Here is an 18,351-nt window from a genome sequence, read left to right on the forward strand (position 1 = left end):
TAAAGTGTATTCAGGGTCATACGGCACCAGGGGTTTCCCCCATCTCCGCGTTGTTTACATTGTGATGGGTGTGCCAGTTTGCTGGAAATGCCAGAGATTTAAAAGTGTATGGATATTGTTCATATGTAGTGTCGTGTACCGTGGTTCATCTGGTCATTTAGCCGCTGGACCCCTACTGAGGCCCAAAGTTGCCCCACTTTCGCCCCGTGGAGGCAGACCAGGTACACCAGTATTATAATTAATTTACTCTGGCAGGTCCTGCCACCTAATTTCCTGAGATTTCAGTGGCTACGACCTAAAAAAAAAAGAACAAAAAAAAACAACATTTTGTACGTTGTATGTTGATCACATACATGTTTCCCGGTTTGAAGGAGTTGCATTTGAAAATTTAATGGCCGAGGAGAGGGCGAAATAATTTAAAGAAGCTAGAATTTTGGTGTGGGTCTTGCGCTGGCATACAGATAGAGAGGGGAGGAGACTGAAGGCTAGGGGGGGAAGAGCTAGAAAAGACTGGGATCAACAGAGTAGACGACCCCAGCATGTGCCAGTGGGGCATGCCCATGCCCCACCAGAGAGAAAGATGTGGGATGGCAGGGGGGGAGGCAACAAGAAGGCTGTCACCTCCCCCTCTGCCAGGGAAGGGAGGAAAGTGTGCCCGGCAAGGGAGCCGGCACAGGTCGCCGTATGGCCTGCCGGCTGCATGTCTGCTTGAGTCAGGTCCTTGGTTGGGTCCTAGTTGTCCCATTCGTGTGTAGGTTGCTGTCTGTGGTTGTCACTTAGCAGCAGGACAGGTGCCTTAGTCAGGTCCGTAGTTGTGGGTATTTAGTCCAGTCTGTGGTTACTTATGTCTCTGTCTGGAGTCATGGTCATTAGTTATTGGATCCTCGTCCATTTATTGGATCCGAGTTTGTCGAGTCCTGGTGTTTTTTTTTTTTTTTTTTTCTTTTTTTTTTGTGCTGTTTCTTCCTGGGATGCAATCCCTTTGTGGATTGTCTTGATGATGACTGTCCGTTGCAGTCTGCCAAACTCGATGTACTTTTTTTTAACAGAATCTCAGTTTTCGGTTGATTCAACTACTGCTCATCTCAGATGCCCAAATTATTCGCTGTATGATTCCTTTCGCCTCAAAGGTGGTACTTGTGCATATGTCCGTTCTGATATTCCCTGTCAGAGACTTGGCAACTTGGAATCTCCTCTCTTTGATCTTCTCTGGTTTCAAATCTCTCTACCTCATTGTGCCAATTTCTTCTGTTGTCTCTAGCGGTCTCCCAACTCCGCTAATCACTTGGAGCTCTTTGACTTCCTCTCTTTGCAACTTGACTTTCTCCAGTCCAACTTTCCTAACAGTGAGGTAATTTTCTTTGGTGATTTTAATGTTCACAATTCCAGCTGGCTTCCATTTTCTAGTCACACCGACCCAGCTGGTCGAGATGCTGAGGCTTTTGCAATTACTAATGACCTTGCACAGATTGTTCATTTACCTACAAGAATACCAGACAATCCTAATCATACAGTTAACGCTTGATCTTTTTCTTATAAACAACCCTTCTAAGTACACGGTCGAAGTGACGGATCCTTTAGGCACTTCAGATCACAACTCGGTGATTGTCTCTTCTCCAATGGAGCCTTTATCTCATGGCTATTTCCAACCTCGTGTTGTTTGGCATTACAAGAATGCAAAATGGGATGCCCTGCGAGATTTCTTTTCTTCTTTTCTTGGTCGGATTACTGTTTAAAAACTTCTGATGTCAACGTTTGCTCAGATCGTGTCAGTGAAATTATTCTTGCAGGAATGGAATCCTTTATCCCACACTCTACTTTAAAATCTCGTCCTTTATCTAAACCTTGGTTTTCCAATAAATGTACTAAGGCTGTTCAAGAGAGAGAAGAATGTTGCATATCGTAATTGACTTGTTTCCAATTCTTCAGTTTCATTTTCTGCCTACACCAGAGCTCACAACAATTGTAAAGCAGTTATTAATCAGTCCAAACTAGAGTTTGAACAGGCTAAGAGTAGAAAATTTGCTTCTTGCCCTAATGGTAACCGAGCATTCTGGTCTCTTGTCAAAGCTATTGGCCGAAACGTTTGCCCATCTCTGCTCCCTCCTCTGTCCAAACCAGATGGTTCTGTTGTCACTTCAGCCAAGGATAAAGCTGACCTGCTAGCATCCCATTTTTCTTCCAACTCATGTATTAATGATCTTGGTAAAACACCTCCCACCATTCCCAACACGCTCCATTCAATGCCTCCTGTGGTGTTCCGTCAAAAGGATGTTAGAAGGATTTTGACGAATCTTGGTGCTAAGAAAGCTCCTGGTCCCAATGGTGTTTCTTTACTTGTTCTCCAAACCTGCGCTCCTGAAGTTACTCCCGTTCTTTGCCGCCTTTTTTTTCACTTTCTTATTGCAAAAGTGTTTTTCCTTCTGCTTGGAAATTTTCTCATATCCATCCAGTTCCTAAAAAGGGTGACAAATCCCTCCCATCCAATTATCGTCCCATTGCAATTACTTCTACTCTTTCTAAAGTAATGGAGAACTCAATTAACCGCCAACTCTTAAACTACCTAGAGACCTTCCGTCTGATCAACGATCGCCAGTATGGATTCCGTCAGTGTCGATCCACTGGTGATATTCTGGCTTATGTTACCCATTTATGGACTAATTCAATGGAAAAATTCGGTGAAACACAAGCAGTTGCTCTTGACATCTCAAAGGCTTTTGATCGTGTTTGTCATAAAGGTCTTCTAAACAAGCTTCCATCTTATGGTTTGCCAACTGTTTTTAGTAATTGGTTCTCCAGTTTTCTCTCTAATCGTTGACTGAAGGTGATGGTAGATGGCTCTCTGTCTTCTAGCTTCTCCACTAATGCCAGTGTCCCCCGAGGTTCAGTTCTTTTCCCCACTCTTTTCCTCTTGTATGTTAATGACCTTCTTCCGTTGACTGGAAATCCTATCCATAGTTTTTGCCGATGATAGCACATTGCATTCCACTTTCCATTTTGAGAAACCTTGGCCTGCTCAATCAGCTTCAACTTCTCGAAAATCTGCTACGAATTCCTTAAATGCCGATCTTCAGGTAATTCTCCAGTGGGCAAAGACAACTTAGTTGATTTCAACCCTTCTAAAACTCAGTCTTGTCTTATATCTCGCAAAAAGGACTCTTCTGCTCCTATGCTTATCTTTAGTGACACTCCAATTTCTAGGCAAAAGGATATATCTCTTTTGGGGATTACCCTGACTTCTAATCTCTCTTGGCACAAGCACATTACAAATATTGCTTCCTCTGCATCTAAAAAACTTGGTTTTCTTTTTCGCTCTCGGCGTTACTTTTCTTCCAAACAGCTGCTCACTTTGTATTAATCGCAAATCCGCCCTGCCATGGAATATTGTTCCCACATCTGGGGTGGTGCCCCCAAAACCTCTCTCAGGCTTCTTGATTCCATTCAGAAGAGGACAGTTAGGTTAATTAATGATTCATCTCTAACAGAGTCTCTCCACTCGCTTTCTCATAGACGCACTGTTTCTGCTGCATGCCTTTTCTACAGATACTTCCATGGGCACTGTTCCTGGTTACTTATTCGAGGTAGTGCAATATCATGGCAACTCATTGTGAAGTTATTCACGATATGAGATATACTTAATGATGCCAATTTACAACTACTTAAGTAGTTGACTATGTTCAGAAATTATGCAATTGCACTAACTTGTATATTATTTATTTATTTCATACAGAGTTTGTTTGCGGTTGTTGTAAAAACTTTGTAAATAAAATCCAGCCGTGATCCTGTGATAATGCGTGTAGTTAGTAATCAATGTGCACATTACCCGATCGAATACGCTGCCCATTAACTGTGACGCTGATTTATCGGTTGCCATAAAACAGTTAAAATGCAGATGTAAATACATATAGCCCCTGGGGGAAACGGATACGGGTATATTAAAAAAAAAACAAAAACAAAACGTATTCAATTAAGTGGGATATATCATTTCAAAAAATAGAAATTGCAGCTTTTAATTGTTTTGAATCGAAATTGAATTCTAACGATGCTAAATCTGACTGTTAAAATATATTTTACACCCCAGATTCGGTCTTCAGGTGTATCTTGTAATGATTTATTCCTTGACTTTCATTTTAAGATTTTGTCTTCATTTCCACCTTTTGAACCATATTGTTATTGAGACATTAGGAATCCAAACCAATTCGCCAATTGCCAGGGCTTTAATCCGTTGCCGCTGTTACCATATATTGGTAGTGGATTGACCAATGTTCAGATCAACGAACCTTCTTCAACGTGGGCAGACAAGCTGATATTATTCCGATGAGAGTGGTAGGTCATGCGGTGAATATTCCAATCACGGTTGCGCACTGTTACATCCTCTTCTTTTGCTGTTAAGGTTAGGTGTGTATTAATTACCAAAATAACTAAGCTTATGACAATAAATTGTCTGTAATTGCGTTAATTATTCAGTAATTTTATTATTAATGAGTAATTATTTATTCAGTAATACACATAATTAACGAAATTGTTCGGTAATTTTGTTAATGTGGTCGTCCTGGAGTATAAACAGAAAATTTATTTTTATTTTTTATTTAACTGGTAAGAGATCGAAGCGGTTTTTATGGTTCAGTTGTTAAAGAGGAAGGAAATTTAAATCTAGCATTGGGATCAAAGTTGTGCTTCCTTTTCTTCCAGTTACCTGAGACCATAACTTGGTGATAGCCTCTTCTTCTTGCATTGAACCCCTCCCCTCCATGAATATTTTCAACCTGGCGTTGTCTAACGTTACAATAGTACTAAATAGGTTGCTCAACTCGTATGCCATATCTGTTTCTCTTTTCTACTTTAAATGCACCACTTCTAATGCTTGTGGCGACTTCAACACTAAAATATTTGCTTCGTGTGCAGCACAGTTGGTATAATCACCGTCCTCTTCACACCAGGTGGAAGAGACCTCAGTTCGATTCTTGTCAATGACGCGAGAAATTTTTAATGGGTCTTTTTTATAACGTGGTTGAGATAGTCGATCTCAGGCGAGAGTAGCATGGTTTTTTCTCCTGGAAATTTGGGTTTCCGTCCAGAAAACAGCAAATTAACTACAAAACAAACGAAATTTGCAGATATATTATAAATTACCCAATATAGCCTAAGTTGCGGATGCACCTAAATCCTACAACAGCCAACTGAAATATTTCTTTTATGGATAAGATCCTTTATTCCTCATTACAGTTTAGACTGCTTCTTTTGTCTAAAAGTTTCATCGAACAATACTGTAAGGCCTTTCTGGAGAAGAAAGAAATGCATCGCAACCCTTCAGAACTTAAAGAAACACGCTCGTTGATTGTCGTAATTGTTAAAAGCAAAACTAATTACAGTACACCTTAAAAACTTTGGTGCGTTCAACATGTAGGATACTTTCAGCTTTTTCCTTATATCATATAACAAGGGTCGGCAACCTGCGGCTCGCGAGCCGCATGTAGCTCTTTGAACATGTAATTGCAGCTCTTTAACTTAAGCCCACATGAAGCACAATTTAAAACGCAGTTAGAGGACTTAAAAATCAAGGACATGTGGAGTGCAAGACTAAAATTCCTTAAAACTGAAATTGAGGATTTGGAGAGAGCAAAAGGCTGCCCTTGTAATTCTACATAAATGGACGGCGATAGATATGTTGAAAACGCAAGACCAAATTGTGTTCGATGCGTGGTGTAGCTTATCGGACACGTATATGAATTCGAAAATATTTGCGTTTGGACTTTGTTTTTGGTTCGACAAATTTCTGCGGGAAAATCTTTTATACATGAACTATATTAAAAATAAATCAAGAAACCGTCTGAACAATTTGAGTCTCTCAGCATTCTTAAAGATGAAAATTACGGCATACTTGTCCGATGTTGAGAGACTCGCTCAAGAAGTTCAGCAGCAAAAGTCACATTAATTCGTACCTAATGGCTCTTCGGATTCTCTCTTTTTTTTAAAATTTGATCAAAAATGGCTCATCACTCAAAAAGGTTGCCGACCCCTGTCATATAACTTCAGTGACCATACTTGTGGGCACCAAACAGTCGGAGAAAAGCACTCTCTTATTCCAGCCAGTCAAGGGCATCAGAAATCCATAACTTTTTTGAAACGTCAGAACCTCTACTCGGTCATCAGAAATTATACTCCAATACGAGCTCAATAAATTCGTGACTTTGGTCTCTGCCTCTGGTGCAGTGGCGTAGCTACCATGTAGGCAGGCAAGGCAATCGCCTCCGGGCCCGGGCCCTTTAGGGGACCGGCGTCTTTAGCTGTCTCCTGTTTTTTCAATTTTCATTAATCAAGTAGGGACCCGAATATGTTCTTTGCATCAGGTCCCGAAAAATGGTAGCTACGGTACTGCTCTGGTGGTAAAATAAGCTGAACTTCACTAGTGTTTCGGAGAGACCAAAGTCAAAACTAACAGACTCATCTAAAGTTTAAAGTAGGAACTTGCGGATGTTAATCATTCCACCTTGCATTACATAAATGCCTCAACTCCATCGTACTGTATGGGTCATCATCTAGTACTCTGTCCATTTCCATCAACTCGAAAAGTTCCGCACCATGTGGCCCAGGAAAATTATCAGGAAGCCGTTTACCCGAGAGAGAGAGAGAGAGAGAGAGAGAGAGAGAGAGAGAGAGAGAGAGAGAGAGAGAGAGAGAGAGAGAGAGAGATGGCAATCTTCTATATAGACTGAGTTTCAGTCATTGTACAAGTTGGATTAATGCTCTTTTTCAAATGGTCTCCTAATGGTTACCTCTGTTAACCTTTTCTTTTTGTTTATATTCCGGCAGGACCACCAGGTCAGTAGAGATTGCAATAAATCATCAATACAAACGTTAACTGTATTTAGCAGTCATGGACTTGAACTCCGGACCACCCAAAGAGCGTGCGCTATTGCAATCTTGCCCCTGACCTGTCGGCTACGTCATAAAATTATATTAAATTATCGCAAAGGTGTAAATATACTTCTTTCGGATGTCACATGATCTCCCAATTTTGCTAAGACCGCCTTGAAATTTAATACTAGCCACAATTTCGCTGCAAGCAGTTATTGTTTGTAGAGGTTTGAAACCCTTTCGCCATACCAGGGGTACCGGAGCGCTTCCAAACTTACCAAAAAGCTGTTTTGTATAAAATTTCGAACTTATCTCTCCTGTTTAGAAACTTCCAACAGTTTTAAATGTTATTAATCAAATTAATAAATTTAAACTGGATTTGAAAAGCTTTGCAGTAAGGAACTTGCTTGCCCGTTGTACTTTTCGTAATTGTGGGTTTAGGTATTTAGGATTAGTAAAGGTCAAATATTGTAAGGAACCCAACATTTTGCTGCATTAAAACTAAATTTCCTGAGGTCCATTTTATCTGTTTCTGAAATAGTTTGTTATTTATGCTTCCTGAAGTTGTGTGTCCCATTTTAATTGCTAAAATTTCGCATTTGTTTATTTCCTCTCCCTCCTCAGTGTCTTATACATCTCAATCCGATTCCCACCCCTAGATATCGATTTTGAACTCTCTCTCTCTCTCTGTAACCACGCATTCCTAGAAATGTTTGGGTTACACAGATTAGAAACTTGCAGAATTTATGGACATCCCGATGATATTCTTACTATGCGAACCGTCTGGTCTTCGAACCCTCTCAGAAAACTCCAATGCAAAGTTGCAGCTTCCGGACACGAATACAAGATTACAAATGGTCTCGTGGAACTTCCTGGCCACCTACTTATCTGCATGCTAATCTTCATGTCTGATTGTTTCATACTATTCAAGTGTCTCTTTCCTCGTTTGCACCCTTCAGATCTGCTCTACCCCTTAGTGTATAAAATATGCTTTGGTTGTTATTTCTGAAGTGTAGAACGGACTCGTGCATTTGGCAGCAGCAAAATGAAATTTAATTGCAAATTTTTCGATTGTCCATGAAGGCCGTTCCAATCATTCTGAAGGCCTGGTATGCAGCATTAAGCGCCCTCTCGACCTTCAACATCGTGTCCTTTAGGCCTGCCCATTATCATTCAGGAATGGACGAAACTGCATAGACCGAATTTTGAGGAATGCCACTTATAACAGGAATCCGTTTAACCGAGAGAGAGTTTGTTTGTTATTTGGTTTTCAGGAGCATTAGCAACTAAGGTCATATTGCTCCCTGGGATATGGGGTGGTCATTCCCTGACCTTTCCGCGTCCTCCGTATTTGATAGTCACGGGCTCGAACCCCGGTCTAATCAAAAAGCGTGTGCGCACTGCTGCTCCTGGCTACTGAGGCGCCCCGAGAGAGAGAGAGAGAGAGAGAGAGAGAGAGAGAATGAATGAATGAATATTAATGGCTTCCTCTTAAGAGTAGCCATTTGTGTGTCCTATCCTTCGTTTATTCCTCAGGATCTTGCCCGTAATCCCCATGTACTTAACTTGTGCAGAAACTTCCCTTTTGCGACCATCAAATGCTTAGTCTAGATATGCAATGTCAAAATTGCTTCTTGCTTTCGACTTCTGAGTTACCACATCAAGATAGTTTATCAAGGTTCTACAGAGTCGAATGTGGGGTCTGTTTAGCTCTATAAATGATTCTACAATGAATCCTTGACGAAAGACAACGTGGCTTCCCTGCCATGTAGCGAGAATGGACAGGCTCCAGTTCCCATCTCATCCTTTAGCTTCCCTCTTATAGATTGATGAGACGTTGGTCCTTCTCTAATCCAAAGGAGTTACCACTGAGTTCAGTGATGATGATCTCATAATTAACTGCAATGATCTAATGCACTCTTTTACAAATTTCTTCAATATGACGAGATAAATACCATCGATGCCTGGTTCTCTATCCATGACCAAGCTCAGTACTTTTTCTGTTATGCTCTCCTCTGCAATATCAATATCATTTAAGATACGATGCTCAGGTTCACTAGCACAATATCCCCAACTAGAAAGGGATTTTGTTCTGTGAAACCACAGTATCTATTCAGCTCACCAGCGACATCGGCTAGATTATCTTATGATTGTTTCGATTATATAGACAAAAAGGTCCTGTTTACTCTTTTTCTCTCACTCGCATTTACGCACGAATTAAAACCCTTGTCATCATGACTACTAATTTCTCATATTTAGATGTTATAAGAATCAACTTATAAATATTACATGAACATGTGTTATCTGTCCCTCTGTTAGCCTCCCATGCTGCCTTCTGTTCGATCAAACTCTCTAAATCCGTTTATATCCATTTTTGGTATCCTTCTTGCACAGTACCTTCTAAATAGAATGAATGCCTTGAAAGAACCCCCATCATTAACCTCTACTTCCATATTTCGCCCTACTGATAGAGTACAAGAAAATTCTAGTCCGTAATCCTCTTTCATTGAATTAAAAGCTTTGCTCTTCACTACTGAAATCTCATTTTTCATGGTCCGCTTTAAGATAAGATGGTCACTCTCTGCTAACGGTTCGTGCATCATCATATTTACATGAACCGTTAACGTCAACATCGTGTTCATGCACTCCTGAAAAATAATCCAACTCAGGCCATAGCTACTACCGGAGGATCCCGATACTAAATGTGTCCATGTACACCTACTTAGGCATGGTCTTCGACCCCAAGTTAAGATTTCACAATCACATCGAAAAAGCACTTGCTAAATTTCATCGGATGCGCTGGTTAGCGAAGTTCCAACTCCTCCATGTCCGTGAGCCTGCGATAGCTTCAAAATACATAGCCACCTTCCTCTATGCTGGAACCGTGTACGGAGCTGAAATCTAGTCCTCAGGTACCCACATTAAAATGAAGCGCATTTGTGCCAATGACTACTGGTTAGTAAAATGGGCTACCCAAAAATTAGATCTTCCCCCTGCACAACGGAAAACAACAGTGACTGAAGAACTGAAGGTAAGGAGGCTAGCAACCGTGATAAAAGCAGAAAACTTATGTTTATTGCTAAAATGGCCAAGGGCGTTATATTGGACACAATATATGAGACATACTGTATGTATGGCGCGTCCTCCCTGCATGTCTAAGATCAATCCCAACGGTAATTATGTATTCCAACAGGTTTGCCTTATTGGGCTGTTTCCGACTCAATCAGATGCTTTACATAATCAAAAGAACTCGATGCTGACTTTCCACCTGTTTGTCACCATTGCAGCTTATAGGCGCCATGTGCCTTCTTGCAGCAAGCTTCCCCGCTGACTCATCATCATAACGTGAAATGAGCGCCTCCATCTGTGGATGGACAACCTGCCAATCTTGAGCTGTATTACTTGTATCTTCCACAGTGTTCCATAGGACTGTTAAGCCTTCCTCAACCCCCGTATAATATTGCACAGGGGCAGATTGTTAGTTATTGGGTGGCCCTAACATGATGCTTTCTCTCTCCCCGTAAACAAATTCATTATAGTGTACCATCCTGTCATTACAGTTCTTCGCATTTTATGATATATTATTTTGTTTTTCTTTGTCATCTATTATTTTTCTACATGTGCTATTTTGCGTATGAAATATCCATTTACTTTTAAACCATTGGCAACACTTGCCATGGTGAGAATAAATATTGTTTATTATATTTGGGACGCTACTAGGATCTCTAGTCATGACCGTATCAGAGATGTGCTCCTCATACTCTCCCTGATATGTTTATATCAGGAAGAGTATGAGATAACATTCCTCAAGTTGAATCAAAAAATTTGCTCACAGACAGACAGTTTCCTGCGCACAATTTCCAATCAATCAGAGATAAATGTAAATCTCTCATAACAAGGTACAAAATCCATCCATGGTTTGCAACCCACGTTTCTAATAGAATGGTTATGATCAACGTTCTTCCAAGTAGAACGTTGTACAATCCCTAACGATTGTAGGGATTGTACAGGAATGTACGAGCAGTTCCAATTCGTATAGTCTCAATTAGCTAATAAATACATAAAACAATGTCTTCAGAAAGGGAGCAAAAGAATTTTGAACAGTCATAAGATGAGCGGGCGTTCTGGTATGGAAGTTTCTTATAGAGTTGTTCTAACGACCAATACTACATCGTTAATTCGCTCATTCCAAGAAAAAGAAGATAAATCTTTGTCTCCATTACTACCCTATTAATTGGCAGCCACCAAATTTTAAATTGTCTTGAAATCCATTAACGTTGATAAATAACCAACAGGAATGCTAATTGTTTGCACTGGAAGCTAAAGATATTTGTTGTGATTTCTTATCAAGACATCCTGGTAAGCTCTCACCCTCTTGTCTATCCAGCTTATTTTCATAATGGGTAGTGGGTTACGTTCCTTTATCGCCTGTTATAGTAGAGAACTCTTTACTTTCAACCTTTTCGATTAATACTTGAGCCAAAAGGTTATTTTCTTTGATATTTTGTCTTCTATGTGTCGAATGGTCGTCCTTCGTGAGAATATAGTGATTTCATCACTTGGAAAGGTTCGACTAGAGGTCTTAGGTTAGATTGGGTTCTATTCCAGTCAACGACTGGAGGAATTTCTAAAGTCCTCTTCAACTGAAGCTACAGTTAGCCGATATCAGGTGGAGGGGTAAGGTTTCTCCCATGATTTATTCCAGGGTTTTTCAGCCCGCACAACAATAAAATCAGCAGGTGAACACAATTCAACATTTTGTTATTTGGATTACCATGAATATGTAAACCTACAGATGCTGTAGTTGAATGATTCTAGGTTTAATCTTTTCTCAACCCATCCCTCCAGATAATATTGTACTGTACATTTCAATCTTTCACTCATGGAGTTACCATAAATATAGTTAGTTTTTCTGTTATTTTTTTTCTCTGTTGCATAATATATTTAAGATATTCTTTGATTTACTCCGAGACATTTTTATTTTAAGATTTCTTTCAAGTCTGAGTTTTTCTTTTGGTTATCAAAAGACTTCCATCATTTAAGAACATACCAATTTGTGAGCGAATTAACGTGTAAGGTTTAATAGTCTGCTTACCACAGCGGTAAGAAGTCGGATGAAGTCTAAAAATAGATCCAGCCACTTCCTTGCTTAAACTCCATTGTGTATGCGAATGTGTTCGGGGAGAGAAAGAAAAGCGAAGATGAAAAAAGCGAAATTTTGCAATCATCTGCACACATTCAGTTATTTTCTTTTCTGTCCCTCATAATACTGCTTTATCAATTCCCGAAGGCCTTCGCAATAAGACATGGCCACTACTCTGAGGGGAATATTCTGCCATATTTTTAGAAGCCTTTCGATGTTTACTCTTCGAGAAGATTACTCTATAATTTATCCGTTCTAATCCCAGGCCGCCCACCTCCTCATTCCAACGTCAGGGAACAGCGAGTGGGTGGGTGTACGATCAAACGGATACAGTTCGATGTGACGCTATGTCTTGTCATGTCCGTTCTTCTTTTAGACACCTCGGCGAACCCCCAAATCTGTCTCGTACGGCAGCCATTTCGCTCATCGACTGCAGCAGGTAGTAAAGCCTCCTCCGATTGGTCCGCCGTGTTGACGTCATCGTTACGGTCATAGGGCTGCAGCCATCAGAGTAACGGGGAGAATCACAGGACGAGGGATGTGGGGTTGCTGTACGGTAGAGCAGGAATAGTGGTCAATAGGTAACCGAGTGTTAATGTATGGATGGAGACTTCCCAAACCCCTCAAAGCCTTAACATATTCTTCTCTCGAACGGAACAGGTCGCCAACGGATCTTACGCCGAATTGCCGTAGCCGCTGCTCTACGGGATCGTTTCCCTTGGCAATGTGCCGAAGAGATCGCTTTCGTGTTTCGATAGACTAGTCCAAGGATAACAACAGCGGGCTGTCATAATTCGGAGGTGACCCCCCTCCTCTGCCTCCTCCTGACCCAGTGAAGCGTGTGAGTTCAGATATGCGGCGATATTTTGACGTAATTGTTTTCCCGAAGGCCGCAAAGGTATTTATTTATTAGTTTTTCTGATTTTTATTCATCGCCTTTTGCTTTTCGTCTCCAGATCTGCGAGGAACGTAATGAATTTTGCTAAGTGCCCTTAACGATCGCGTAGAAAGGGGGAGTGAAAAAAAACCAGAACGTTGGCGCAAAGAGAAAGGGACTAATGACCTTGAGGTGCGAGTACCTGCGGATGGATTAATTTCGGATTTGTCATTGAAAACCCCCCTTCATTCTCACGCTTTCTCAACCTCATCTTGGCCGTGGTCTTGGCTGCACTGTCATACCGGAAAGCGTGAAGCTGCCTGCTGTAATGTAAATAGCACAATGTCCAACAGTAACGATGGAAACCATGGAAACTGGTGCGTCCTATTTTTGTAATGAGTTACGATGCCGGTTTATATAGAAGACAACGAACACTATCATTCCACGAGGTACCGACATCAAAGGGGACGAAATCGTCCATCTTATCCAGGCGATGGAGAAAACAGAAATATGAAGTAGTTTGCGGGATCCCTTCCCCACTCCCCCTAACCTCACGTGACTAACTCTTTTTCCCCCACGTAACAAGATATTTTCTTCTTGGAGGTGACGCTGTGACTGGGACTATTAACCACGCTTCCCAGCATGCCTGTGGCGCCTAGAACAATGAGTAAACGCTTTCTTACCAAAACATTCCGAAAATTGAATCCAAGAACTCGTTCTCAGGTATGTGCCACTGTTTTTAAGTACTAACCATGCTTCTGTACAATTTAGTGTGGTCTGCTTTGTTAGTTAGATAAAATAGAGGGGTCTTTTGTTGTCTCGGAGGGGGATAAACGTTATTTTAAGGGTTCGCTGTTGAATATTTGTAGAAATTTTAATTATTATTAATACCGAGTATGCTGGTATCCTCGGTTCCTAACTGGAGAATATCAGCGTACCAGGAAGGTTCTCTTGGCTTGTAAAGTTAATCTTTTTTTTTTTGTCCACTTGCCAAACCATGAGATTTTGAATACATTTTAAACGTTCGGGTGAATCCTTCCAAGGACTTCTCGCTTAGTAAATCAAAAATTAATTTTAGAAAAAAGGGAACTGCATTTTCTTTGAATAACCCACACTTATTTTTTATTTGATCGATGGTTCCATATTTGATGATATTTCGTTTATTGATTTCGTATGACATTTGTTAGATATCGGCGTGTGTGTGCGTACAGTGTGTCCTTTTAAGCTGGGGGAAGTCAGCTTGAAAGGACACATAATACGTTTGTAGAATGTCGCGTTTTAAAATCATTATCCAAATTATAATTAAATATTTGAATACCATTAATTAGTCGAATATTCTGATATTTTGAAACCTCCTCTGTTGCTTGTCGAACATCTTATTTTACAAAATATTCGTTAAACTTCAAAAGTTGATAATCACATTCTGATGATAAACTTCTTTAATTGAACAAATACATTTGGATTTCGCAACCCTTACACTATAACAAAATAAATAGGAGCAACTTCGATTACAAATAATAATCAGTTCAGCGCATTATTGGGAGGGGAGGGGAGGGGAATGAGGTCACTCTGCTCTTTGTAACTTGCCTATCTATAAAAATACGAAGTATTCTAAAACTGTGAGTGGATTGCAATAGCTTACAAATATGGCACGAACTCGATTAATTAATAATAAACGTAAAATTCTTAGAAGAAATCTTCTAAATGAATTGGAATCTAGCTGCCAAAATGTGTACTTCTCACAGAATTAAGCTAACGAAAGAAACTTGGATCTTAGACTTTTCTGAAAGAGTTTGGAGCATTACCAACCATCGAACAACTTCATTAAAACGAATACCTCGCAATATCTTTCCGGATCTTACTCCTGCAGTACAAGTCCAAGACATCGTTCTGCTTGTAAACGATTTAAAGAACCCTAAACCTTAAATTTCAACGTTAAATTATTTTGATTAACCTCTTTTGAGACACGTTTTGTAATTGGAAGATTTTATCATAACCTGCACAAACAAGGAGTGCTGGTGGCTTTCCACAAGCTCCAAACTAAGTGGACAGAAGAACAACACAACCCACACTAAATCTTCACAAAGCACTCACATCCTGGCCTTATACAGCATATTGTATTCTACGCAGACTATGATGAAATAATCTTGCACTTCAGTTATCTGTGAATTCAGTGAAGAATCACAGAACGTGGCTTAAACTTTAACACCAAAACCTAAAAGTATGAATTTGTAAAGTTATATTCGAACTTGTGTGCAATTGACTGAGATGGATGCCACGGCGTGGCACTCCAGGAAGAGCCTGCAGAACCATCGATAAACCCTAACAGTTGTAAGGGTTTATCTGAGGACAACAGGGTATGACCACGAGAGCTGTCGAAGGAAAAATGCAACGATATATATACTATAAAATATCTAAAATAGAATTAAATAAACTAGATGGATGCAGTTCCAGAAACGTTAAGTCCTAACGTCATGGTTGTTTATTTGGTTACCATGGTTTCCCCTCGCATTAGACGATTTATGTTTTACTGTTACGCTTGGACGATGAAATTGATAACTGAATAACCATTCTTTGTGTGGGACTGGAATCAACTGCTTATCGATTTTTCTCAATGTTTCTTGTGTCGGTGCAAAGGAGAAACGGATGGGTTAACTGATCTGTCTTTTTTTTGTGGGCATTTGCAGTTTGTGATTATTGATTTCCTTCTAACCCACACCCCAACCTCTTTTCTACGCTCATTCTCGACAGCTTTGTAGTCGTGGAAAAATTTAAAATGAAAATGGATCATCTGGGTTTTTTTCTCATACATTAAAAAGTTGGGGGGTTTTATCACTTTTATAAGGTGATAAAAATAAAGGAAGAAAGAAAGCAGGTGGGAAAGTAAGCCAGTAATAGATACCAGTAAGTCATCCATTCTCCTGAATGTGAACCTGGCAGGTGTTTCATGATCTAACAGCTGCAAATGACCTGTGAACTTTATTTCACAGACATCAAACCTTCGATAGACCATGCGAAATGGTTGACGCCAAGTCTGACAGTGATCAGAAGGGTACATTTGTGGAAAATGGGTTGCTATAGGAACCAGGGTTGAACTGAAGTGTTTCCGATTAGCCAGGTCCGATATGAATCGAATACGCTGAAAGCCATGGGACCAGCAATTGAATAGACAGAGCGTAAACATGTCGCTTGGATGAATACATACTTGGCGAAGACAGAACAGAGCATCAGGTTTGCGTTTTTAACATTTCTACAATACTTAAAATATGGTTTGGTTTTTCCTGGTCAAGGAGAGAATTTTCTTTACATTAAGTTAAATCCGTTCATGAAGTTGGATGGTTAAACTGTCGATTAACCACTTCATAACCTCAGTTTCATACAATCTTACTTTAAAGATTAAATTTTGAGAAGTTTGTTCGTAAAAAGGGTTATGGTGTGTCATCTTTGGTTAGAACTGTTCTGTCCTCAATCATCCACAGCGTGGTATTGTAAAAGAGCTGCTCGTGAAATCTTGGGATAAGTGGAATCCTATCTTTCCACAATGTTCTCCCAAATTTCAGGAGCATACCAACTTGTCGTAAGAAAGAAATTCTTACGACAAGTGGGGGTCAGTATATGGCATATTTTCCGGTTAGGACTGAATTATTTTTCCAAGCAACTCAGCATGCATATCAGTATCCAGCACACAGAATCTCAAAAAAATAACTCAATACGGTGTACTCGATTCCACAGTTACGAGAACTGTTTCTTTTATCCCTGATACTCACAATACCCGCCCGAAGTTTTATAAAAAGCTCTGGATTCTTTAAGTTAACTGAAGAAATCCAAATAATGATATACAAGTTAGGTTTCTTAATCTTCATAGTCCCAAATTCAAACTTATTCACACGTTCTATTTTCTAGGATGACGCTTAAAATTATTAGTAATACAGATAGTGCAGGCATTGACTGACTACGTTCGGTATTCCAGCTTGCACATGCTCAGCAACTTACTGGACGCATCAGCTAATTTCTTTTTATCACGAGCGGTTTATTTTAAGATCTGTTTTTTCGTATTTAACTCGTGTCCTCTCTTTCTCACTTATTTTTCAATCCACGCTTGGAGCGCACAGAGGGTTGTAAGAGACAGACAGAGGGTTGTGTAAGAGACGCGTAAATTCTATTGTCAGTGGAAGATGGGAGTTACTGCACACCAAAATGAGTGACAACGCGATTTTCCATTTCGACTCGCAATTACTGCAGTTAAAGCTCCATTCCAATTGCAAACAACTCATTCCCTTTCTAAACGGAAGAAATCGTATTTCAGGGCCGATCGATAGTAGTCGTATGCAATGCGCGAGTGACACACTTCCCGTTATTTCGTTCGCTACGAGAAAAATAAGTGTTTCGGTCAACTAGTAGGGGTCATTCCGTATTGCTGGCGTGCGTGGGTAGAGAGGGAGGAGCTGACAGCGAGTGACGTACGTGTGTCGCAAATACACGTCTTAACAGTGGATATATTTACCCTTTTCGGTGCGTATATGAACTCGGCAGGAAGACATTATTCAACTCCACTCTAATAGCAAGGGTGTGTTCCACGGCTGGTTAATTAAAAGTAGAATGAATGGCTTGGGTTGGAAAATTACTATTCAGGGTGTGTACTGACTTGTTGTAATGAATGTAGGAAGTCTATAATAGGCTTCTTCCTCTGAGGTGGGCGAAGAATGAATTCTTTTTTTTTTTTCGTATGTGTGCGGATGCATTGATTTTTTACCATTAAGATATTGTTCAGCTCTGGGTCTTCCACTCTTCGAACTTTCTCCTCCATCCGGGAATTCAGCGTTTTGCAATGTGTTCTCTTAATGTTTTATAATTTTGGACAGCGTCCAATGTTAGCAATACTAAGCAGATAAACGTTGGGACAAAGCGACCTACAAAAGGAATTTGTCGCCTTCAGGTCACGCGTATTATTGTAATAAAATTGCCACACCCAGTAGTCATACAACTTTGAACGTCAGTGATAATACTAAGTAGCATCGATTTTTTTTTTTTTTCCAATCAAAATAAGCGAGTATAAAACCTATTGGAGAATGTCTGTTGCCAATCCTCGATGGATCATAAAGAATTTTATGTTGTCTGAAAATCGCTTGAGTACAGCAGAACATCCATTTGTGATAAAGAAAGAAAAAGCTCTAAATCATCGCTGGATGCAATTATTTTTCTATTTACTTTGATAAGGGGATGCAGCACGTGCGTAAAGTGAATGAGTGCGTGAGAGTTTATTTTATCATTTCTGGTTGAATCTTTCTGGGCGAATGATTATGCCGCAATATCTTTTGGTTTTTCTTAAGTGGAAAAGTAAGAAAAGAACTTCCTTCTTTTTCCAGATGTCATTACTTGTATTAACTGGCTGAGACTTCGGTGATGAAGAAACTGTCGTAATAGACTTTGTTACTATGGATACCGAGCTCATTGACGACAACAGTATTTGTTT

At 40.1% G+C, this 18,351-nt stretch overlaps 1 protein-coding gene across 3 annotated transcripts in view; it reads left to right on the forward strand.

The window, feature by feature from the left end:
* The window catches only part of Ca-beta (Calcium channel protein beta subunit), a 168,693-nt gene that overhangs the window by 100,108 nt on the left and 50,234 nt on the right, over nucleotides 1-18,351 (forward strand). The window contains exon 1 of one of the 3 annotated variants that reach the window (XM_090387644.1): nucleotides 12,962-13,601. The exons of 1 other annotated variant lie outside the window; for it this stretch is intronic. In XM_090387644.1, the coding sequence (XP_090243770.1) occupies nucleotides 13,521-13,601 (81 nt within the window). In that variant the 5' untranslated portion in view covers nucleotides 12,962-13,520. Of the gene's footprint in view, nucleotides 1-12,961; nucleotides 13,602-18,351 lie in introns of those variants that run through there. One more of the 3 variants, XM_090387646.1, reaches the window with a different exon arrangement.

This window comes from Mastigoproctus giganteus, chromosome 13, assembly GCF_048544385.1.
Source record: "Mastigoproctus giganteus isolate SK-2022 chromosome 13, ASM4854438v1, whole genome shotgun sequence".
Classification (NCBI taxonomy): Eukaryota; Metazoa; Arthropoda; class Arachnida; order Uropygi; family Thelyphonidae; genus Mastigoproctus; species Mastigoproctus giganteus.